Below are 24,153 nucleotides of genomic sequence, written 5' to 3'. Positions count from 1 at the left end.
TCCCCACGATCCACTCACCCTGGCCCTGTGCCTGATCCCTGGGACGGCATATTGTCTGGTGTCATGAGTCACGTGGGTGGTTCCACTGTCCACGGACCATCCACCTGGTGGCCACTCCTTCCTTACCTCCTGGGCTCAACCCACCCCTGAAGAGCTGCTTGGTGACCTGTGGGCTGCCCTTCGGGGGAATAAATGAGGAGAACAGGCCGTCACTGCATCCTCTGCAGACCGCGAGGTGTTGTAGCCGATTCTCCGCGAGGACCTCCAGCCCTGTTCCCCATCTAGACTGGCCCGCCCCACTGTGGGGTGGGCGCCACACACACCCTGCTGCAGGGGAAGGCCTGCCTCTGCCGGTCCCTGGAAGCCAAAGCTGCCCCTCAAACCCCAGGGCCCTCAGCTGGACCAAGGCAGTGCTGGAGAGCCAGAGCCTGGGGCCAGAGCTGGGAGGAGCCAGGGCCAAGGCCACCCGCCCACACTCCACACACGGGACAGCAGGGCTCAGTGTAGTAAAAAGACTTTATTAAGAAGGCTTTGAAGTCAAAAAATAAAACTCTTGATACAATGTTTTTAACCTTTAAATCAGCTCAGCAAATATATAATCAGTAATTTAGCTGTGTAAGATTAAAGGTCCATTACTTCATTTAAAATAAAATATATTTTTTAGTTCTTAAAATTTATTCCATAAAGTACATATTTCCCTATAAATTCCCTACATATACACAAGAGGTAAAAAGTAAAAGTTTAAAAAAAAAAAAAACTTTTAAAAATTTAAAAAATGACAAGAATCACAGCAGGAAGGGGATTCATAATTAAAAAAAAGGAAGAAACCTCTGGGTGAGACACTCCGGAACCCCACCCCCACCCGGCCCCACTGAGTACAAAACAGCAAATGTTTGCCCCAAAACGGGAGTAGAAATGTCACCCACCCCTTCCTGGGAGTGCCTGTGTGTGTAGTCACTGTCAAATCCGGGACAGCTACAGACAAAGGACCCGGGCAGTTGTAAAAATCCTTGTTTTGTTTGCTGGGACCCCCTGGGAGGGGTGTCTTAAATAAAAAGTGCAAGCAGACCTTTTCTCTCCGTTTTATTTTAACCTGTCCACTCAATACTGTCATTTGTCAAGAACTGAGGTGCTGCAGCTGGGCCGCCGGCTGGCCGTCTCCACACCTGGCCGAGGAGTTAAAGCTGTCTCTGGACTCTGGCTGGCCCCTCGCGGCCCCTCCTTCGCCCCTGCCCCACGCCCATCACCCCGCACCCCCCCAGGCCCCCGCTCATGCCCACCCCAGCACCGCCAGGCGGCAGCCGTGGGCCTGGTGGGGAGGCCCCGGCCCCGGCCGAGTGCGCACTAAGAAAAGATATGAATGGCCTGGGTGGCCGGCGTGCGGCACGCAGGGCACTCCGGCTCGCTCTTGCCGCAGATGCGAACCGCGCAGTCCATGCAGAAGAGGTTGTGACCGCAGGGCACCAGGGCGGCCATGGCCTCGCCCTCGGCGCACACCACGCACTCCCGCGCTGGGGCGGTGGTGGGTGGACCAGGGGCCCCAGCGGCAGCGGAGGGGGCCACTACTGCGGCCCCGGAGGTGGAGGGCTTGCGGTTGCTGTCGGTGGCGCTGGAGTCCAGGACCGAGGAGGCCGAGGCACTGCCGGGCAGTGAGGTGGCTGTGGAGAAGCTGGCGCTGCTGGAGAAGGGTGGCAGGGAGGTCTGGGAGGGCCGCCAGGGCAGGGCACCCACCGGGTCCGGGGCGCCGCGGCGGGTCAGCGGGAGCTCCAGGCCCAGGCCACCGGGCTCAGGCAGCGTGGGCGAATGGCGCGGGGTGCCCGCAGCACTACTGCGCCGCGCACCCGTGGAGGCGGGCGCTGGGGCCCCGTTGACGGCCGCGCAGCCACTGAAGGCTGGCAGGGGCGCGGCCCGCTCGAAGGGGGCCCAGATGGTGGCTGCCGCAGGCACGGTCAGGTCCAGTGCCAGGAAGTCAAAACCAAAGTCACAGTCCTCGGGGGTGGCCGTCCCGGTGGGGGCTCCAGCGCCATCCGCACCGAAAGTGAAGCCCCCATTTCCAGAGCCGCCATAGGGGCTGGCGGGGCCCGTGTCTGGCACTGGCGGCCCTCCACGGCTGCCCGCGTAGAAGGCCTCAGGGGTGCTGGGGGCGCCCAGGGCACTGTCCCCGCGGAGGCCGCTGGTGGCCGTGGGGGGCCTCCGTCCCGGGTGCGGGGCCTTGGCCCAGAGGCTGGCGGCGGCCCCCAGCAGGTCCAGGCAGACGTCGGTGCCGTTGGCGTGGAAGTCGCTGTCGGGGCCGGCTTCCGTGAAGGCGCCGGTGCGCAGCGTGATGTGCGCCTCGATCTCCTCGCGGGCGCGGTCCACGTTCTCGGGCATGCCCGTCACCGCGAACACTGGCTCCTTGTCGCGTCCCGGCGTCACGATGTACGTGTGCGTTCGCTGCTGGATGCGCTTGATCGTGGCGCCCTTGGGCCCCACCACCAGCCCTACCACACGGTAGGGCACGCGCACCTGGATGGTGGTCTGTCCTGGCAGGTTGGGTGGGCCGGGGGCAGTGCCGGGCAGCCCACCCGCCTTGCTGCGTGTGGCGCGGATCATGGAGAAGTGCTCAGCCGCTGACAGGATCTCCCGCTTGGCCATCTCCACGTCCTCCTTGCGGCCTGTCACAATGAAGACCGGCTCCTCCCCACGCACTGGCGTTTTGATGTACGTGTTCGTCTTGGCGCGCAGAGCCTTGATCTTGCACCCTGCAGGGGGACGGAGACCCAGTGACCCAGGGCCATCTGCCCAGGACAGCCTGGTGGGAAACTGGATGCAGGGCCAGTGAGCATGCCCAACTCGGAGCCCCTCCCTGACTATCCTGATGCCCCATGTCCTTCCCACCCTGAGCCTCAGTTTCCCCTGGACTGGAAGGGTCAGCAAGACAGCAAAGAGGACCCCGTTGTAGGGGTCTCATAATCCACGTGGACCCTCTGTGGACTGTTGTGGTCTGAATGGCTGCCTCCAGAGAGACAGTGCTAAAGTGGGACCTTCACTAGGAATGGGGGCACCCTCCTGAATAGGACTGGTGCTCCCCTGGACCTTCGCTCTGTGAGGACACTCAGAGGGCATGACCTGTGAGGTTCCAGCCCTTGGGAGCCTTGCTCTTGGACTTCTCAGCTTCCGGGGCCTAAGCAGTAATTTCTGTCCTTCAGAGTTGCCCCACCTGAGGTGTCTGCTACAGCAGCAGGCACATACATACTATTGCAGTGACCTCAATTTGTAAGCAGGGTCTCTGCAGATGTAGTTGGTTAAACTGAGGTCACCCTGGTTAGAGCAGGGTGGGCCCTAATCCAACATGACCGGTGTCCTTACAAGAGACAGCCAGTGAAGACAGAGATGGGGCGAGGGGTCTACCAGGCAGCAACTCCAGCAGGAACACACTGGACACCGGAGAGGTAGGAAGACCCCCCCCCCCCCGAGCCTCAGGAGACGGCGCAGCCTGCCCACCTTGACCTCAGACTTGTGGCCCAGTTCATTTCAGTCACTGAGTTATGTCAGCATCAGGAAATGACACAGAACCTTGACACCAACTCCCTGTTCAAAGTGTGGTAACAGTCTCAAAATGTGGAGACCACTTAGGATTGTCCTCCAAGAGCCCTCCCTAGGCTTCCAGTCCCCAGCCAAGGGGAGTGGCTCCTGGGCCATGATTCAGGACCCCTTGAAAGGCCCATGTGCCTTTGTCATTGCTGGGAGAACTAGGGGAGACAAGAGACTTTGATCATGGCATGCCACCCCATTGTCTGGGCAGCGCTGGGCATGTGGCCTGCCCAGGCCTGGACATCCCCACCAGGACCACGAGGCTCTGTCAGGCATCTCCTGCCTCAGCCCAGGACTGGGGCCAGGCCCTCTGTCCTGGGAGGCAGAGTCCACAGGGCATGCGGCTCTTGTATCAGCAGGGGCCTGCCGAGGGCAACAGTGTTGCTCGCATCTCCAGGAGTGAGATACAAAATTAGCAGGATCATAGGGTTTGAAGGGGAAGAAGCCACCCAGACAGCATCTGGGTCAGAAGATGGGACAGCAGGGCCTAGGCCCAGTGGTCACAAATGTTCAGTGGGGGCCACTAGAAGGTGGCAGAGGCAGACCAATCTGAGGAGGACAATAGGCCCTCAACCCAGGGCTTTGAGCAAAGGCCGGACTGGAAGGGAAAGTCCCACACCTCCCAGGAAGGGTGGCCAGCTCCTGCTACCTCCTGAGTACAGGCCACTCCCTCTGCACCCAAGTCCTGCCTCACCTCGGGAATCTCTGTGGAAAACTGGCCTCATGGGCACCCCAGCCTGCACTTGCCCTATGGCTGGCAGGCACTCCTCCCCCAGGACCACCGACCTGGCTCGTCCTATACCTCAACAGCCCTGCTCCTCATGCCCCACCCCTCTGTGCCCCCCTTCCCCTGCTCCGATCACAGCCCAGCACCCCCTCCTCCAGGAAGCCAGTCCTGTCTGGTGGGCGCCCCCCTCCCCATACCCGGTTTCCTGCGCTCCCCCGCGCTCCTGGCTGGGCACTGCGCAGCGAGGGCGCACTCTAGGAACCCTTCCCGGGCAGCAGGAGCATGCCTGGCCTCATGCATGGGCTCAGGGCATGGCTCGGAGGGCAGGGAGTGGTTTGCGGCCCCAGGTGTGCCCTTTAAGAGAGAGGGGAGGAGTAAAGGTGCAGAGAAAGGGTGCAGGATTCACCAGGGTGGGGCTTTGTGGCTCTGCAGGGACTTGGACTGAGCCTCCTCGGTCTCACTGGGATGGAGTCTGGTTCAGGGTCCTTCCATCCTGACCTCCCTCCTGCCCAGCTGGAGGGCACCTCACATGACCTCAGCCTGGCTTGGGCTGAATGAGATGACAAGGTGCAGGGTGGGAGCAGCTGTGGACGGATGGCAGAGAGGCCAGGTGAAGGGGGTGTGGCCAGGCTGGGAGCCAGCAGCTTCCCCGGCCTGCCCCACCTTGCCCTGTCCCAGATGGCAGGCTTGGGTGGAACCCTTATGGCCACAGGGTCTCAAGGAGAGAACCCAAGCCCAGTTTGCCAACTGAGTGCCATCTGCTTCAAATCCCACCCTCTAAGACGCTGTGCAGTGGCAGGGTCGGACCAGGAGGCCCACGAGTGCCATGACATTGGGGCTACAGGGTGGGCAGCAGCACCTCTGCCCTCTGGCACAGTGAGGCAAAAGTGGGTGGTGGCAGGGGGTGAGCCTCAGGCCTGGGCGTCCTGGGAGCTACCAGGAGTCAGTGGGCAAGGCTGATGTGCAGATTCCTGGCCCTGCCCCAGATTCCAACTCTGGTGAGCATGCCAGAGGCTAACCCATGTTCTGACCTGCCCCTGTAGCCCCCACCATCCTCTCTTTGCTGTGGCCAGTCCTATTCCCACAAAGGCAGGGCCAAGGTCCCACACAGGGCCTAGACCAGGGGCATGGCTCAACTGGCCCAGCTCTGGGCATGCTTGGCACAGCAGGCCTGACACAGGGGTCTGCAGGGTACAACAGGCATGAGGCAGCGTGCCCCCAACACCACAGCACCATCGCCAGCCCCCAGAGAAGCACACAGTATGGGGTGGGGGCCAGCCACGAGCCCTGGGGTGGGACGGGCACAGGCATGGGAAGGAGAAGAGTGGGCATGTGGACCTCCCCTCAGCTGAGGAGGCAGTCTGAGGCCACTGTCCTCTGCTTGGGACAACAGCAGAGAGGGAGGAATCTGGTGGCTTCTATCCAAGCCCTGCAGACCCTGGTGGTCTGAGCACCCACCCACAGCCAGGAGGGGTCTTGTCTGGGAACTGGCAGAGGGAGGCAGCCACAGGGCACAGACATGCAGAGGGCGGTCAGAAGGCAGCTGGAAGGGTCTCAGATGGAATCCGCAGGAAGTGCGCAGTGGTCCCTGGGTGGCCTTCGCTGACCCACTGGGCGTCTCCACTCTCTCTGCAGGAAGGCTCCAGTTCCTCCCTGACCCAGCCCTGCTCACAGGGTTGGAATCCACCCCTTGTAGACCCTCACTCTGGCCTGCCCCTCTCCACCTGTGACCAGCGACTCCCTCCCCTCTAGACCTGGGAAGCAGCAAGGACCTTCTGTGGGACACATCGACAAGTCAGGACAAGTGGGGCCAGCAGAGGCGAGACTCATGTTAACGATCTAGGCATGCCAGGTGTGATGGCCATGCCTGTGATCCCACCTCTCTAGAGCCTGAGGCAGGAGGATCACAAGTTCGAGGCCAGCCTCAGCACTTAGTGAGGCCCTGTATCAAATAAGAAATAATAAGGGATGGGGCGTGGCTCAGTAGTAGGTGGCCCTGGGTTCAGTCTGCAGCATGCCCTGCCCCCATGGTAGAGATCTAGCAGAGGAAGAAGAGGAAAGTACCCTCTGCCCAGGACCTCAGCTCAGCAAGCAGAGAACTGGGGGAAGGGGTGATGACTGTGCTGTGTCCAGAAAGCCCTGAAACCCATTCAAGGACTAAGACCACAGGCTCAGGGAGAGCACCTGACAGGTGTTCCTCTCCTGCCCCCCACAGGAGGGTGGCATGAACTTGGGGTTTGACAGGAGCCCCAGGATGAAGAATGGGGTACAGAGTGGGCAGAACTGAGGCACAAAGGACTGATGGACACCCTGGAGAATGAATATGGGGGGAGTTGGGAGCCACAGATGGTTCTGAAGCTTGGGAGGGGCGGACTGCTGAAGCTGACATCCTGTCCTGGCACTAAGGGTTCCCTCCCTAGGGCCCTGTTCCCACTTATGAGGCAGCTACTGTGTGCACTCTGAGCTGGGATCAGAAGCAGCATCTTGTTGAGCACCTCAAGACAACCCCATGGGCAGTGCTATCTCTAGCTCAGAGAAGGCCTCTCTGCTCGGGATCAGGGGACCACTGCAGCATGCAGGGTGACTGCTCAGGGCCCTCTGTACCCCAGGGCCACCTTGCTCTCTGCTGCCTGCAAGATCCCAGCCTGGCACCATTCAGAGGGGTGCCAAGTTACATCCAGGAGATCAGGGCCAAACCTGGTGCTCCAGGGTGGGTTCCCCATGACCCTGCCTCTAAAGAATGTTCAGCCTGAGATCCTGGGCCAGATGCCCTCTGCCTGACTCAACCGGAGTGGACATTTAGGCAGCAGAACCCATGCTTTCACAGAGAACATTCCTCCCCTGTCCCCCAGGGCCTGCCTGGTGGGCTGGGCAGAAGACCCCAGACCTGGGCTGCATGTCTGTTCCCACAAGCTTTTAGACACCGGGCACAAAGGAGCTGGCTATGGGCCTGAGGGGAAAGGCAGCAGGGACATGGAGACAGCAGTCCTGCCCAGGGTCTTGCCATCTGGGACAGCAGGGCTCAGAGAACTACCTGACCCTCTCCCTCATGATGGCCCCTAGGCCCAGCACAATGCCTGACCCTCAGTGTGTCCCCACACAGGGTGGACAAATGAATGAGGGAAAGACAAAAGGGCTTGCTGGCCAACTGGTCTACCCACCTGGAACTAGGGAAGGGCAGTGCTAAGGTCGGGCATCCTTGGTCCCCTGCCTGCATCTAGGGTGACAGGTGACCTTGCAATTCAAATCCCCACACCCTTCTCTGGCTCTGTTACTGAGAGTCCAGAGGCTGCACCCCCTCCAGCCTGATGTCTGGCAGCCCCACCTGGCCCCACCCTGAGTTCTAGAACCTGGCTGATCACAGGCGGGCAGCAGGGAGCTAAGGGCGGGGCGGGGGCAGGTGGAAAGGAGAAGACAGTTGGGGCCATTGGGGTGGTGGGGGTGGTGGGGCAGGAGGACAAGGCCGTAACAGGGGCGGTGGGTGTGTGCTGGGGCTGGGCACTGCCCACCACCCGCCTGCCCGCCCCACAGCTAGAGGGCCAATGAGCATCGGCCAGCCTGATGTCACCCTGCAAATCTAGCCTGGCTCTCTAACAAAGAGAACAATGGGGCGGGCAACAGGGACGCTCTGACAATGCCGCTGCCCGGACCCCCACACCCTGGGCCTGCCCAGGAGGGTTGTGGAGGTGCCCCCAAAGCAGCTTCTGCAGCTGTCCCGTCCGTGAGCCAGGTTGCCTGACTGGGGGCAGAGAGCGGGTCAAAGCAATCTCTCACATCCCTTAGCAGTCCACCAGGAAGGGGTCCCCAGACTGCGGGTGTTGGGATGCTCCCTCTCTGCTTTACCAGATTTCCCTCCTTGACCCAGCAGGCCCTCCCTCAGCCACCTCCAAATCTGAGCCTGCCCCGCCCCACGGCTCTGGCGGGGATAAAGCGCCCACCACCCAGCGCGGGCCAGGTTCCCAGACCTGTCTTGGGGTGTCCCTGCGGGCTGCCGGGGCCCTGGACAGCCGCTGCAGACATAACCCTGTACTGGCTACAGTCGCCCAGACAAAGGCGGCGGCGGGCCTGAGAGCGATGGGAGGAGCGCAGGCTGCGCCCAACTTTCTCCCAGGGCCGGCGGCTGGACAAAAGCAAAGACGGCCACTCAGGCCGGAGCCCACGCGGGGCGTGTCCAGTGCTCAGCCGGGAACTGGGCTGTGGAGACCCCCTCCCTGGGGCAGGCGGTGCCCCTGACGGAGGCCACTCACCCTGGCGACCTACGATCTCGGCGACATGCTCCGAACTGGGCACCGGCACGCACTCGGTCATGTTCACGCTCTTCTTGCGGCTGCCAATCACGCTCATCTGCTCCGCCAGCAGCGTCGGGGGGCCCAGAGCCGCGGGATGGGGCGCGAAGCCGGCGAACACGTCCGGCGGCGACGGCCGGGGTGGCGGCGGAGGGGGGCTCACGTCGGGCTCCAGCAGCGGCAGCGCGCCGGGGGCCACGACGGGCGCCACGGCCAGGGACGCGCCGGCCTCGGGCCCGTCGGGGGTCGCAGGCTCGGCCTCCCCGCAGTCCGCGCCGCCCGCCACGCCGTCCCCCCCGCCCGCCGCCGGCCCCTCTTCCTCCGGGCGGCCGGCGGACCCCAGCCCCAGCGCGGACAGCTGGTCCAGCGCCAGGCGCAGCGCCGCGGCCGCGTCGTCGGGCTCGGGCGGCGGCCGGGGAGCGGCCTCTTCGGCGCCCAGGGGCGGGGGGCGCGGGCTGGGGTCCCCGCCGGTCGCCGCCCCCGGCCCGCCGCCCCCGCCGCCGTCCGGCTGGCCGGTGGAGCCGGGCATGGCGGGCGCTAGCGCTCGGGCCCGCGCTCCTGCCACTCGGCCGCCGGCCGCCCGCGCCGCCGCCCGCGCCGCCCTCCGCCTCTGCGAGCTCGGCCGCCGGCCGCCGGCATCCAGCGGCGGGGCGGGGGCGGCCGGGCGGGGGCGGCGGCGCGGGGCTGCTCGGGCCGGGCCGGGGGCGGCCGCGACTCTTTGCTGCTCGGCGGGCTGCGGCGGCTCCTGGCGGCCGAGGCGGCGGCGGCGGCGCGGGACGCTCCTGCCCTCCCGCCGCCCGCCGCCCGCCTCCCGGCCGCGCGCCCCGCCCCACCCCGCCCCGCCCTCCGACGTCACCGCTGCCAACAATGGGCGGCTGCAGCGCGCACGCGCGGGCCGGGCCGGCGGTCACGTGGCAGCCCCGCCCCCCGCCGTGGGCGCGGACCCGGGCGCTCGCACGTGCGGGCGCGCCCGCGGGTGGGCGGTGCGTGGGGCTCCGGCCCGAGTCCCCCAGCCACGGTCGTTCGGGCTTGCCGCTACCCCGCGCCTGCCCTCTCTCCTGGTGCCAAGGACCCCGTCCGCGCGCGCCCCGGGTCTCGGGCTCCTCTTTCCTCTCGAGTCCGTGCCAGGCTTCCGAGGCAGGCGCGCTCCTACTCGCCACCGCTGGGAAGGTCGGCGCCGGGTGGGGGCGGCTGTGTACCCCAAGCCCAAACCTCCGCCTGGGTGATGCTCCCCCAGGCCCACCCTTTCTGAGGTGCCCTGTGCCAGGGAGGTGGCCCTGCCTGTGGGTTCTGAGAGCAGCCTGGCGTGTCCACCTGCAGAGCCACCCAGTGCCAGGTGCCCTACCTTCAGCAGCCTCATCGGCCTGCTGGGCTTCTTTGAGATTCTCCTGGTGGATGGAACAGAATAAACCCCACCCCCACCGTGGCTGAGGGCGCACCTTGGGGCCAATTGCCTGGCAAGTCTGGGTTCGTGGGGCAGCCTTGCCTGTCCTGGTCCTCCATCTTTCCATCTCCTCTCCCAGCTGCGAACATCCACACAAGATTGTCCATCACTTTTGGTCACTTCTCTCTGCACAGTCATCAACACAGGTGCCCGTCAGAATATCGATGAAAGTCCTGGCACTAACCTAGGTAGGTTCCTCTGCCCAGAGCCCTCCTCCCTGCTGTGAAATGTCATTCCTGACCCCTGTCCAGATACAGCCCCAGTTCCTCTACTGGGGTCCCAGACTTCTGTTTCCTGCACTCCAGCATTTGGGATTGATAAGTACTTTCAAATACTTGATGTCTAGCCCCTTCCCCATGGGACTTAGGGAGACAGACTGACACCCTCACTCCCACTGTCCTCCTTGGCCCAGTCTCCACCCAGAAGCTTCCGCCTGCAGGGGCTGGTATTCAAAGCCAGAGGCTCAGCTGCCCAGCTGGGCACCAGGAGCTACACCACAGCCTGCACTGGACTGATCCTGTGGGGTGCTGAAGTGAGGGAGCAGGAGGGCTAGCTGGAACAGGACAGAGTGCCAGGCTGCTGACCGCGGGCGGGAAAGCTGAGACCAGGGTGGTTAGAGTGCACAGGCATTCCTCAGAGAGCCGCACACCTCCTGCCTCTGAGGGATTGGGGGTGGCTTCCAAAGAGGGGGCAGGGGAGTTCTTATGGAGGAGGATGTTGGGTCTTGGGGACAGAGTGCCTGAAGAGATCCATCGCTGCACTTCCCTCCACTGCCGCCCTGCCACACGGAGTGAAAAACAGGAGCACAGGGCCACACCTGCAGTCCCAGTGCTGCAGGCTGAGGCGGGAGGGTGGCACGTCCAAGGCCAGCCTAGAACTGGTCTCCCCAGAGGCAATTGAGTGAGACCCTGTTGGGAAATAAAAAGAAAAAGGGCTGGAGGTGTAGCTCAGCGGCAGAGCCCTCTAGATTTAACCTCCAGCGACAGTAAGAAAAAAAGTTCAAGGTTCAAGATGGGCCCTCATTAATCTTTTCTTTCTTTATTTTATTTTCTTCTGGTATTGAGATGGAACCCAGGGCCTCACCATGCTAGTCAAGTGCTCCACTGCTGAGACAGGGTCTTGGCTAAGTTGCCAGTCTGGCCCTGAACTTGCCATCCTCCTGCCTTTGCCTTCCAAGCAGCTGTGATGACAGCTGTGGCCACTGCACCTGGCTCCTGGTCATCTCGATGAAGCTGGGTGTTGGCATATGAACTTCACTGGGTCTGATGTGTGTTTAAAACCTTCCATATTAAAAAAAAAATCATTTTAAAAAATTTTAGGAAAAATCCTTTGAGAGATTGATTTGGAAATGTTTGTGGATTAAATAGCATCAATACCCCAGCCCATTGGGCATGGGTGGACATAGGGTGGAGTCTAGGTGGAGATAGTGAGGAGGCTGCTGCAGGTGCCATGGGGGTGGCCAAACCCTCACAGTATATGTGGTACTGGGGACTGAACCCCAGGGGCTCTACCACTAAACTACAGCCCAGGTTTTATTGTTTGAGACAGGGTCTCCCTGAGTTGTTGTGGCTTTGGCTCCTCCTGCCTCAATCTCCCCAGTGGCTGGAGTGACAGTCTTGTGCCACTGGCTTGGCTGGCCTCTTTTCCTATATATGTAAAATCTAACTGGGGAGGGGCTGGGTTGCAGCTCAGTGGTAGAGTGCTGGCCTGGCATGTGCAAGGATTTGGGTTTAGTCCCTAGCACTGCAAAAGTTAAAAATACGGAAAAAAGTAGATAAGGAAGATGAGCATATTGGGGGCAGTGGTGCATGCCTGCAATCCCAGGGGACTTGGGAGACTGAGGCAGAAGGGTGGCAAGTTCCAGGCCAACTTGGCAACTTAGCAAGGTCCTGTCTCAGCATAAAAAGAGAGCTGCCAGACAATGCTGTTCTCCTATGATCCTGGTGATCTGGGGGCTGAGGCAGGAGAGTCACAAGTTTGAGGACATCCTGAGCAACTTAGACCCTGTCTCAAAAATTAAAAGGGCTGGGTATGTGGTTCAGTGGTTAAGTGTCCCTTGTTCTGTCCCCTGTACCTCCACCCCACATACAAAAAAAGGCTGGCAATGCTAATTTTCATCATGAGGACTTTAGTAATAATAATGAGGACTTGAAAGGGAAAAAATCCTATATACTTGTAGTATTTTTTTTTCTTTTTTGTAGTTGTAGATGGACAGCATGTCTTTATTTTATTTGTTTATTTATGTGGTGCTAAGGATCGGACCCAGTGCCTCACACATGCCAGGCAAGTGCTCTGCCGCTGAGCTACAGTCCCAGCCCCTGTACTTGTAGTATTTATTTTTGTTTTGTCCGTTTGTTTTTTATTTTTGGTAGGGGGATTAAGCCCACAGGTGTTTTCTACTGAACCACAAATCTGAGTTGCTTTGTTTCTTGCTAAATTGCTGAGGCTGGCCTCCAACTTGTGATCCTCCTGCTTCGGCCTTCTGAGCTACTGGGATTACAGGTGTACACTACTACACCTGGTTATTACTTACAGTTTTAAAAGTATTAGGGCAAGATGGTAATAAGGAAGAAAGAATGTTGAAAACAGCGTTTATTGCATATAAGTTGTTTTCAAAAACCGTGGCTTCAAGGAAGTGAACTGGAAGCCAGATCTCAGCCCAGGGCCTCCCACCTGGTTCTGGGTGATCAGATACCTGGAAACTGCACCTGGCAAGATGCTCAGGAAGGATCATGGGTTTATTTTTTTGTGGCTACAGACTTTTTTTTTTTTGTCATCTGGTGGTCTGGGACCCAGGTTTGGGACCCAGTGGACCCCACCAGCATGGTGCTGTCCTGTCAGGCCCCGCCCTGGCCCGTGTGGAGCTTTGCCTCTCTGGAAGGGTGCCTAAACCCCAGCTCTGTGCTCACTCCTGGGGCAGGTTCCTTGCACTCAGCCTAAATTTATTTTTCTCTCCCCCCCCCCCCAGATTCCCAGCCAAAGCCAGGTGTGGTAGCCACGCCTGTCGTCCTCGTGACTTAGGAGGCTGAGGAGGAGGATGGCAAGGTTAAAGTCAGCTGGCTTAATCCCTACTACAAAGCAACCACCACAAACCGGAGGCCTTGCATCTGAGCCCCTTCCCAGCTCCAGATGGCCTCTGTGGGCGCCTGCTGCTGGCTGTTGTCCCACACCGGCTGCCTTCAGGTCCCACTTGCTCCACCCAGACTGGTCTCAGCTCTAGGGCTGGAATCTGGAGACAGGCTTCAGGCTCCCTGAGTCTTGGGGGGGGGGGGGGAAGAGAGATATTCAAATATATAATTGACATACATCAAAATTCTCTCTTTTAAAAGTAGACAGTTGTGCAATTTTGGGGACATTCCAGACTTGTCAGGGCTGGGGTTGAGCTCACAGGTGCTGGGCTGCACCCCAGGGAGGGCAGAGGACAGGGGAGGGAGCACTGGGAGCCCAGGGTCCTGTTTTGCCTGCCGCAGGGAGGGTTGGTGCCATCGTCCTCATCTCTCCCCAAACTGACTGTGCCCAGCTGAGGCGCCTCAGCCCCCCAGGAGAGGGTGTGAGTGCAGGGGAGGGGGCAAGGGGACCACTGCTGTCTTCCTGGGCAGTGTGAGCACCCGAGGCCCTGGCTGCTGCTGCACAGTGCAGGCTGGGTGGGGTTGGCGCCAGGTGCTCTCTGAGGGGCACCGCTACACAGCAGTGGGTCCTGGTCAGGGGGGTCTCAGCACCCCAACATCCTGTAGCAGCCGGGTCTGGCTTGGGGGGCCAGTACAGGTGGACATCACGGCCAGGCAGTTGGAAGCGCTCAGGCTCCATGCCCAGGGCCTGCCTGCCTGGCCTGCTCGACACTCTCAGGCTCTATGTCCACTCCCAGAGCCCACTTCTGGATGCAGGGTGTCCCCTCTAACACTGGACTGTATCTTTGGGGGCCCCTGGGGCCCTGTGGAGAAAGGAGAGCTCAGGAGGGACCCTGAGCCTGGACAGGAGGCGACAGCTGGTGTTGGATGGACTGAGGGCAAAGGGGCCCGTGAGGAATCGGGGTTGTGCCACCTTCACATTCACGAGGGGGACCTGGCCCTGTCTCGTGGCTTCACATACCTCTAGGTCAGAGTGAATGATCAGCCTCCTCGCAGGGGCAGAAGGGCAAAGGGCCTAGTCACCAAGGCCCTGCCCAGAGGGGGATGGGGACAGAGCCCTGGGGTCAAGAGGGGTCTTGAGTGCCATGGAGCAGGGCAGATGCTCTGGAGAGGCCAGCACATGGCAGAGCGTGGTCTCCCCTTTTCCTGGTCACGCAGTCTGGGGTCAGGGTGGGCTACTGAGGGCCTGGGTTGGGTGGGAACCCAGGGTCCAGGTGGGCAAGACCCTAGGCTGCCGTGGCCCCAGGGACCCTCCTGGAGCACACCCTCCTTTTCCAATTCTTCTGGTGTGTGGTGGGTGGGTGTGTCCTCACTGGGCAGTGGAATGTGACCTGTGACCCTGTGCCACTGGATGGCATCAAGGTGGGCCCTAGGTGACAGCATCAGGGCCCTCTCTACAGCTCCTCCAGCCTGAAGGGTCCCGAGGTACTCCCCTGCAGATGCCTTTGTGGCAACTTCCTACTGTTTCTTAAATATTTGTAGTCTTAGGTGGACATGTCTTGATGTGGTGCTGAGGACTCAGGTCCTCATGCATGCTGGGCGAGCGAGCGCTCTGCCACCGAGCCCCAGCCCCTACATTTTAAAAAATATTTTTTCAGTTGTAGTTGGACACAACACCTTTATTTATTTGTATGTGGTGCTGAGAATCGAACCCAGCGTCTCGCACGTGCCAGGCGAGCGCTCTACCGCTGAGCCCAGCCCGACTTCCTGCTTTATATGCCACTGTTATCCCTGGGTCCCAGGTGTTGGCAGGGTTGGGGGCCTGCGAGCCCCACTGCCTCCCTCTCATCATCCACTGACAGGTGTTAGTCCAGGGACCCTGGCCCCCGGGCACCTGGCCCTGCCTAGACAGGCTCACACCCCAAGGGCATGGAGAAGTCCTGGACCCTCAAAACCAACACAAGGCTCCACACCATGTTCTTGGAAGTGTCTTTATTCAGGTACAGTGCCCACCGCAGCTGTGTCCCCTACCAGGCAGGACCCCTGGCCTCAGGGTCACAGCAAGCACTGAAGCCATCATCCTCACAAGAACCCAGGCCAGGAAGAGGAGCTGGCCCCACAGGAGCTCCCCTGGCAGCCTCGTGGGAGACTGGCCCCGTCTGGCAGCCCAGGGAGTGAGCAGTCTTCCTGTGCCAAGGGTTTGTGCTTTGAAAAGTGACAGCATCAACCTGGCACTCCAGGCCATGGTCCTGAGGGCAAGGGGGACAATGCGGGTCTAACAGTGACCTTAGCAGGGGATCCCACGAATGAAGGGGGTCCCTTCTTCGGCCATCATGCCAGGATCAGCCCCCAACTGCCAGGGGTAGTGCTGGCTGAGCCCCAGGGGGAGCCAAGAAGGTGCTGCCCTCCCTCTTGTCCAGCCTGAGAGTGACCACATCCTGGCTGCGGCAGTCTGGGGAGCCAAAGGACAACCAGTGCCGTGAGCATCAGGGCGATGGAGGAAGAAGCAGGGCCTAACTGGGCCCGGGCATCTCCAAGCCACAGCAGGGGTGGCGGGTGTGTCCAAGCAGCGGCCACTCCCTTTGCCACTGTGCCACCACATTACTCTCAGAGGTGGCTATTGTGGGGGCCACACCCAAAGGGCCAGCTCATTTCTCTGCAGCTGGACTAGGGCTCTCCCTGGCACAGCAGGGGAACCTGGGTGTAGCCTGGTTCCAGCACCTGCACCGAGGCAGGGCGGCGGGTCTCAGAAAGCTGTCCCCATCACCTCTGCTGGTGGCCAAGCAAAGGGTCAAACAGCCAAGTTCCAGCCCCATTTGTATCATCCATTTATTGAGGGAAGTGACCTCCTAGGTGGCTGCTGGCTCTTGGATGCCCTCACTGGGGTCACCAGCTCTACCCAGCTGGGTGGCAGTGCAGGGCCATGGTCACGATGCTGTCCCAAGGGCTGACCTGCTGCCCAGAGCAGTGCTGCTCACGCTGCACGGAAAGGAGGTGAAGCTGTGTTTCTGGAATATTTCCCTGGCTCCTGGAGACATGGCAACTGAAAAGACCTCATGTGTGACCAGCTCCAGGGCACCGAGGCACGGGCGAGTCTGCTGGCACCTCTCCCATGTGGAGGAGCTCGGGGCAGAGACCACGGGGACAGGCCAGGGCACCACAGGCCCGAGTCCACACGCGGGGGCCCTTAGCCCCCAGAGAAGAGCCATTGTGGAGGGTCCACCAGGCAGGGCTGCCCTCAGGCGCCCCGTGTAGAGGCCCAGGGGAGGAGGGGCTGCCCTCCTCCCAGACTGGGCCTGCTTGCTGAGCCTGGTCCCCAGTGTGGCCCAGGGCCAAGTCTGTAGGTGGCTGTGTAGAGGTGAGCTGGTGGCCCTGCAGCCCAGGGCTCTCAGGCAGGGCGTCTGCAAAGGATGGGGAGGGGACGCCATCAGCAAGGTGACTTGGGACAGGGACCTAGGCTCTTCCAGAACAGGAGCTGGCCTGGTGAGGCATGCTCCCAGCACAGAGCTGGGGGCTTCTGGGCAGCTGCCCTTTCCCAGCCGCCACCTGCATACCAGGCTGGGGTGCTCTTCCACTGACCCCACTTGCCAGCCAGCCTGTGGCCTCAGGTCCCAGACCCTGGCCTCGTGGTGGGGAGGGCATCAGCCGGGCACCTGCTCTAGACACGCTCCAGCTCCTGGTCTGGCTCCGGCTCCTCCTCCTCGTCCTCCTCGTCATCCTCCTCGTCGTCCACACAGGCCTTGTCCAGTGGCGCCTCACCATCACGGGCCAGCTCCTCCACGTGGGCCAGCATGTCAGCCATCAGTGCCTCCTCCAGCCGCTTCCGCACCTGCTGCACCAGCTCCTCCTGCTTCCTGGGGACACAAATGCTGGCCAGGGGAGGGTGTGGGCATGTCCAGCATCAGCACCTCTCCCCTCCCTGCTGTGCAGAGCACCCTGCCGTGGGGAGACTTGGGCTCCTCATCTGCCTCTGCACACCGAGGAGCTGCGCGCCGGCTACCCTGGGCTTCCCCCTGCTGGCTTGAGCCTGGCCCGTCTGCCACCTCACGGCAGCTGCTGCCACCACTGCCCTGCGCCCCGCAGCTCCTTCTGACCAGCGGTGCTGCCCACCCACTGTGCTCCTCCTCCTTCACCCCAGGTGTTTCCTTTATGGTCACTTAGCAGGGACCAGTGTCCAGCCATGATGTTAGATAAGTGCCCTAGCTCCCTGTGCCAGGCTCAGACAGTGCCCGATCCAGGAGGCTGCCCTTTCTCTGCCCTTGCTTCTGACACCGCAGCTGTGAAGCCGGCAACCAGGTCCCCTTGCTCCCTCCACAGGCCCCTGCCTGGCCTGCACCCAGGATTCCAACACTCTGCACCTTGCTGTGGCCACTCTGTTCTAAAACTCTGGTAATGTCAGCAGAAATGTCTAAGTTTTGGGTAAACTGGATATGCACAGGTGCTGGGGGTATGGCCCCTGAGAGATAGGTGCAGTAGGGACAAGGGCCACCAGCTACCTGATGTCCTCGTCAGTCACCATGAATGCTTTGCACAGGGGTTGCGTGGTGTTCAGCCACACACCAGGGTTCTTCTCCACGGCGGCTGAGAGCTGCCCCGTGATGGGCATGGTGCTGGTGTGCAGGGCGCTGGCGATGGCCGACAGCAGGGTCTCATCCGTACAGCCTGGGCCCACCCCTAGCAGGTGAAGAGGAAAGAGCCCAGGCAGGGTGGGGTCACAGGGCTGCTTGCTCAGCATCCAGATGGGGGCTCTACCTTTCTCCAGCCTTGGCTCTCCTCCCACACTCCCTCACCTGGCACCATGCCTTTCACAACAGGAAGAATGCAAGCCTAGCACACCGCTGAGCAGCGGGACAGTGACTTCAAAATGCAGGAGCAAACCCAGACATCCCTGCAGACCTTTTGGTCACTGTTTATGGAGCTGGGGGTGGACCCCAGGGCCTTGAGCATGGCAGGCAAGGGCTCTACCACCGAGCCACATCCCAGCCTTCAGCAAGTTCTTAAGACACCTGGAGGCAAGCAGTGTCCCCTGGGGTGCTCCAGAGATCAGAGGAGACTCATTCTCCACGGCCACATGACGGCAGCAGAAGCGGAGGGCTGGGGCTCTGCTCACCCTGCAGGCCTTTGGGCAGGTCCATGGTCCTGACAAGCTCCTCGGCGATGTCAAAGGCACTCAGGCCACTCAGCTTCTTCTCCCAGAACAGCTGCCCAGGCGGACAGGACAGACAGGTCAGCCAGGCCACGGGGGTGGGGGGTGGGGGGATGTGAAGGAAGGGGAGGTGCGGAAGTGGGGGACAGGACACACCAAGCCAGGCAGGGCCAGGGGTTCCATGACCTTCTCCTGTCACTGGGCCCTGGGCATCTCCCCTGCCTGCCCCAGGCACCTACCATGCCCAGACCCCCAATGGGCATTTGTAAGTAAGTACTCAAGATAGAAAGGTTTTCTTTTTTGCTGTTGTGGCTTTTCTGGCTACAGAACCCAGGGTGCTCTACCACTGAGTTATGCCCCAGCCCCTCTGTATTTTCTATTTCGAGATAGGCTTTCGCTAAATTGCCTTGAAACAGCTTCATCTTCTCTCAGCCTGCGGAGTGGCTGGGACCACAGGTAGCCGTGGCACCTGGCTTGGTTCTGTTTTTTTTTTTTTAATGTACCAGGGACAGAATCCAGACCTTTTTATTTACTTTTAAAATTTTGAGTCTGTGCCAGCCTCTGGGCCCTCCCTGATTAGTTGCTAGGGCCTCACTAAATTGCTGAGGCTGGCCTTGAACTTGAAACCCTCCGGCCTCAGCCTCCCCAGTCAGTAGCTGGGATTACAGGCGTGTGCTGCCAGGCCCACCTGGGTTCTGCTTTTTAAAAAGCAGATTAGAAAGCCATTTATGTAGCATGCTGTTCTTTTGTAGTGCCAGGCTCCGAAGCCAGGTCCTAGAGCAGCTGAGCCAGTTCTGCCACTGAGCTACGGTGCCTACAGACTGAGCGATCTATTTCGGAACAGAGAGGCAGAAGGGAAGGCCACACGTGGGGAGCTAGTTCCTGCAGAGCAAGGCTCTGGGAAGCAGTGCGGCCCTCCCAAGGAAGCCTCCCTTTAAAAGTGGGAACCACGGGCTCACCTGCCGGGGCTGGTCCACAGCCTTCTGTGGGTCGCTCTTCACCTTGTTGCTGGGGTGGTTGGTGATCTTGGTCACAGGCTGCTTAAAGATGGACGCTGTCTGCCGCACAGGCAGCGCTGTGTTCAGGTCGGGCTTGCCCTGCCAGAAAGAACAAGGTACTCCAGCAGGGTGGCCGGCTGGGCTCCATAGGCTGCCTGCGGCCATGCCCACCATGGCCAGCTTGGGGGTGGGCTCAGGCCCCTCTCCAGGGGCCACCTCTGTGCCATGCGGCCGCCTCTCCCGGCAGCACCTTCCCCAGTGGCGCTGGCACCACCCCGACTCACCTTGACCTGGTTGGAGGAGTCGTAGCGCACGCGTTGGCGGCTCTTGTTCATCTTGCTCATCAGCATCTTGCCGGTGCGGAAGTCAAAGGTGCTCAGGTCCATGGAGCCCCCCAGGTAGCGCGCCAGCTGGGGCTTGCTGCGGAACTTCTTCCCACTGGGGCTGCGGGCAGAGGCGGGTCGGCGCAGGCCTCTGGGCCTGCCAGACCCAGCTAGACCGCCAGGAAGCCCCTCGGAGACCCTCCCACCCCAGGGTGGAGGGCAGCTGCCGGATAGTCACCACGACTTCCCGCACTGTGGTTCACAAGGAGACCAGCCTGAGGGGCATCCCTGGGAGCTGGCTCCTTTGGGTGGTTACCTGGGTGGGAGGCTGTGCAGGGTGCCCTGCTCACTCCAGGACACCCATCTATGGAGTCATCCAGCTGTTTTGTTGTTGTTCTGCACTACTGGGGACTGAACCCAGGGGGTGCTCTTCACTAAGTTACACACCCAGCCCTTTATTTTGAGGCAGGTTCTGAATTGCTGAGGCTGGCTGAAAGCTTGCAGGATCCTCCTGCCTCAGCCTCCTGAGCGGCCGCAATTACAGGCATGTACCACCACCTGAGTGCTCTGCATGCCACCTGCCACCACCCTACAGAACACCTACTGCAGAGCCAGCATCATCAGCAGGCAGCATGGAGAATCTGGCTGCTCCTCAAATGACCTAGCCACTCACTCCTGGACCTGGTGTGAAAACACGTTCACATGGAGATTTGCTCATGAATGCCCAGAGCAGCATGACTCAATGCCCAAGGGAAGGAACAGCCCCAGTGTCTGAATGGACGGTCAGACACACACCTGCAGTGTGGATGGACCTGAGGACTTCATGCTCAGTGAGAACCAGACACACACACACACAAGGCCTCACAGTGTGTGACTCCAGTGACAGGGAACATCCAGAACAGGGGAGTCCAGACATGATGTGGCTTCTCGAGTACTGGGGAGGGAATGGGTGACTACTGTGGAGGCTGGCTACCTGTTGTGGTGATGGAAATGTTACTAGTTAACGCTCATCATTGCACAGCGTCGTGGTTAAACACCACCGAAGTGTACACTGACCTGGATGTTTGAACTATGTGGCATGTGCTAACTTCAAAAAGTCATTAAAAAGTCGTAAGAGCATGTGTGATGTCACTAGGCCAGATGTTCAAGCGCAAAACTTATACGAACTCAGTAAAAAGCGCTTGTTAATAATTTAGTCTGAAGGCCAGGATGTGGCTCAGTGAAGTACCTGCTTAGCATGCATGAGGGTCTGGGTTGCATCCCCAACCCCAAGAGGAAGAGGGGAAAAAACTTTGTTTCTCCAGGAGAAAGTTTAAGGCCAGTCTCAGCAACTTTTCAAAACTGTCTCAAAATAAATAGATAAAAAGGGCTCTGGACATGTACCTCAGTGATAGAGCACCCCTCAGTTCATTCCCTGTGTGTGTGTTTTGTAGCTGAGATTAGTGGTGGCTCAACTGTGTCTTTCTCCCCTGTAAACTTCTAGGACAGGATCCTGACCTAGCCCTGGGTAGATGCCAGAAAACAGGACGGCTCATGGTCCAGTCCAGCCAAGAGGAAACCCAATCCTGCAATCATGGAGGGAGACTCAGCTGCCCTCTGGCACAGCAGCCCCCAGCCCAGTGTCACGATGCACTGGCCAATACACAGATCCTGGGAAGGTATGTTTTGCACTCGCAGTGAAACGGGATGGTGCACAAGGACCTGGTGGGGCTCGGACACATATTCCAGGACCAGGTACCAGGGAGGGCACTGGGGCACAGAGAACCTGTAAGTGCCTGGTGTCCTGAGGGATAGAGGACTCCAGAGGTTCACTTCTGCAATTATGCTGTGGGCTGATGTCAAAACTGAGTGCACATGTCCAGGCTTTATACAGAAGCTGAGGTCCTGACTGGTCCCAGACACAGCCACAGAGAAGGAAGAGACCCCAGGAAACGCTTGCCCACAGTCCTTTCCTCCACGTGCCCTACCTTCAAGAGACCGAGAACAGGAAAATACAGACACAGAACTCAGCCTAGTGGTTGCTTACAGGGCTTGGTACAGCTAAGGGCTCAGGGCAATCAAGTTACAATGGCCAAGGGTTTCCTTTAGCAGTGATGAAAATCCTAGAGCTGAGTCTGGTCATGGCCACACACGTCTGAAAACACGTGAACATTCTAGAACGCCACTGACTTACACACAGTGGGTGGACGGTACAGCACATGAACTACGTCTTGTTAAGCTGAGAATGAACTGCAAGTAGACAGAGTGGCAGCTGCTCAACTCTGATTGTACAAAACTACCAGGTTAAGAATAACTATGAATATGAATGGTATCAAATTTTTGAAAAAGATTATGCATATCTGTATTGACACAGAAAGATGTCCCTGGTTTTTTATTGAGAGAAAAGTGAACAGATTTAATAAAACCAGATACACGGGATAAAAATGAGCACAGAAGCCTGAGCTCTCTTATGCCAAGACTGGAGACAGCAGGCAGGCCAAACCCCAAGACTGAAGTCCAGGGTAAGGAGTACCCCAAACCTGCACCTTGGAGGGCAGCTCTGGAATGGTCAACTTCATTTCCTACAGCTAGATCCCTACATCTAGAGGACCTCAGAGGGACCCCAGCTGACCCCTAAGAAGCTTCAGGGTAGATGGGAATAAGGTGTGATGTGATCAGTCTCAGGACACTGGCCAACCTGACCTTGGTTTAGCTCCTGAACTGCAGCCAGCCCTCAGGTTCTGGGGCCTTGCCTAGGTGTCTCCTGTTCCCCTGTCATTTCCTCAGGGGGTCCTCCAGGGCTCCCCTAGCACCCCATAGATCCCTGCAGCTCAGTGTGGAGTGGTGGCTGGTGCTCTGACACCAGAGGGATGGACCCACTCTCCGTGCCAGCTCAGCGGCCGCCCCAGCCCAGCAGCTGCTGCAGAGGTGTTAACCAAACAAGGGACCAGAGAGTCAGACACAGACCAGAGTACCACTGTTCTTGGAATGGCTCTGGAGAATCCTGGCCTGAAGCCTCTTCACAGGCCCAAAAAACCAGAACCCCAGGAATTTCAGCTTTCTAAAGAAATGAGGTGGGGGGATGAAGTCACAGGAGAGGGAACAAGGGAAATACACAGTGTCTCTAAGAGGGACTGCTAGCAGCCCCATCATTCAACTCCTACACCTTTCGGGGCTGACAGTCACACCTTCCCTTGCTGTCCCTACACTTTTTTGAAATCAGAATCTAAACGTATCCTGATCCAAACACAAGCCACCCCTTACTCTACAGCCCAAACAGTGGACAGGAAAGAACCACAGTGCTCAGCTGATGAAGGGCTGGCTGGCCCTGGCTCCACATCTGCTCACCCATGCATTCGGAGCTGCACCCCCAGCACCCAGGCTGGCATTCTGCAGATGGCAGGCACCCCAACACACTGATGACAAGGAAGGGGCAATTAAAAAGTGATGCAGAATCAAAAGCATCTTCCAGGCTAGGGCTGTACCTCAATAATAGAGGGTTTGCCTAGCATGTGGGAGCCCCTGGAGTAGAGCCCCAGCACCAAAAAGAAAAAGGGGCATCTTTCAAAATTAGGGAGAAGGAAAACAGTACGTGATGGCCTGTCTGAGCAGGTGACTAATTCTTTGTTCCACCAAAGGAGTCCTTGCTGCCTTTCCCAGTCAAGACCAGCTCCTCCTTCCAATCTAGGGTTGAGGGCTCTCAATAAAAAACACTGACCACCAGAAGCATCAACGCACTAGTCTTAAATGGGTTCCTAAGTAGCAGTAGCAGTTCTCAGGCCTGGGTACCCACGAGGGACAGCGGCCTTCAAACATTCCCAAAGGTGGGGGTCCCCCCTCAAAAAAACAGGGAATCCCAGTCACCCTAGGGAACTCACTCCCAGGACTGAAACGGGCCCAGGACTGTGCATCTTGAAGCAGGTTAGCTCCAGTCCCCGCAACGAGCACTGCTCCCAGAAATCCCGGCTTGGCCACCCGCCTCGGGCTCCGCGGGACCCGGGGAACACACCACGGGAGCCAGAGGGAGAGCCCAGCCCCCACCCCCACCCGCCTCCCAGCGCGTCTGGCCGCTGCCGGGCGCCCCTAGCCTAGAGCGCACGTTCCCCGCGGCAGCCAGTACAAAAGCTTCAGCCGCCTGGTGCTAGAGCGCCATGCGGCCGCGCGCCACACGGCGCACGCGCACTGAGCCGAGCATCAGCGGGCACGCACGCGCATTAGGCTGCCGTGCGCTAGGCGGGCGGGCACACAAGATCTACGCACGCTCGCACGCACGACGCACGCGCGCGGCCCAGGCCGCGGCCCAGGACAGGGGCGCCCAGGCCGCCGCAGAGACCGCTGGGAGGCGCCCGTTGGGGCCCTGCGCGGCCGGCGCGCTCATTCACCTATAGTAAAAGACATCCCTGTGGCCGGCCGACAGCCCCGACCTTCTGGGCACTTCTTCCCTCTCCCAGCCCTGCGGGAGCGCCGGGCACTCCCACCTCTTCCGCTCCATCGCGCCCGGCTCCTCGGCCCGCCTCCGGGCCCGCTGCCGCCGCCGCCGCGACCCCCGCTCGCCGCCGCCTCAGCTGCCTCCGCCGCCGCCACTTGCCGCGGCTGTTCCGGCCCGCAG

At 59.9% G+C, this 24,153-nt stretch overlaps 2 protein-coding genes and 1 long non-coding RNA gene across 5 annotated transcripts; 1 reads left to right on the top strand and 2 right to left on the bottom strand.

Annotated features, from left to right (window-relative positions):
• Positions 1-498: 498 nt before the first annotated feature.
• Mex3d (mex-3 RNA binding family member D) lies at positions 499-9,115 on the bottom strand. Its single transcript, XM_058579243.1, has 2 exons — positions 8,548-9,115; positions 499-2,741 (listed from the first exon to the last, which is right to left on the bottom strand). The coding sequence occupies exons 1-2, from the start codon at positions 9,113-9,115 to the stop codon at positions 1,345-1,347; spliced, it is 1,965 nt and encodes a 654-aa protein (XP_058435226.1). The 3' UTR covers positions 499-1,344.
• Positions 9,116-9,518: 403 nt separating this feature from the next.
• On the top strand, positions 9,519-11,337 carry LOC124092557 (uncharacterized). The gene is made up of 3 exons (XR_006851643.2): positions 9,519-9,756; positions 10,110-10,218; positions 11,095-11,337. It is a non-coding gene; the product is annotated as an uncharacterized LOC124092557 (long non-coding RNA).
• Positions 11,338-15,075: 3,738 nt separating this feature from the next.
• On the bottom strand, positions 15,076-24,153 carry Mbd3 (methyl-CpG binding domain protein 3). 3 transcript variants are annotated; one of them, XM_046444288.2, is made up of 7 exons: positions 23,927-24,077; positions 19,527-19,686; positions 19,204-19,341; positions 18,209-18,299; positions 17,595-17,772; positions 16,752-16,952; positions 15,076-16,499 (listed from the first exon to the last, which is right to left on the bottom strand). In XM_046444288.2, the coding sequence occupies exons 1-6, from the start codon at positions 24,034-24,036 to the stop codon at positions 16,757-16,759; spliced, it is 873 nt and encodes a 290-aa protein (XP_046300244.1). In that variant the 5' UTR covers positions 24,037-24,077; the 3' UTR covers positions 15,076-16,499; positions 16,752-16,756. The 3 variants fall into 3 exon arrangements, with proteins under 3 accessions (XP_046300244.1, XP_046300246.1, XP_046300243.1); XM_046444290.2 differs by having other exon boundaries at positions 15,076-16,952; positions 24,023-24,153; XM_046444287.2 differs by having other exon boundaries at positions 15,076-16,952.

Source organism: Marmota monax, unplaced genomic scaffold (assembly GCF_021218885.2).
Source record: "Marmota monax isolate L192 unplaced genomic scaffold, Marmota_monax_Labrador192_F-V1.1 WCK01_AAM20220418_F8-fsc00102, whole genome shotgun sequence".
In the NCBI taxonomy this organism is placed as follows: domain Eukaryota; kingdom Metazoa; phylum Chordata; class Mammalia; order Rodentia; family Sciuridae; genus Marmota; species Marmota monax.
This window is presented reverse-complemented; position numbering and strand designations above follow the sequence as displayed.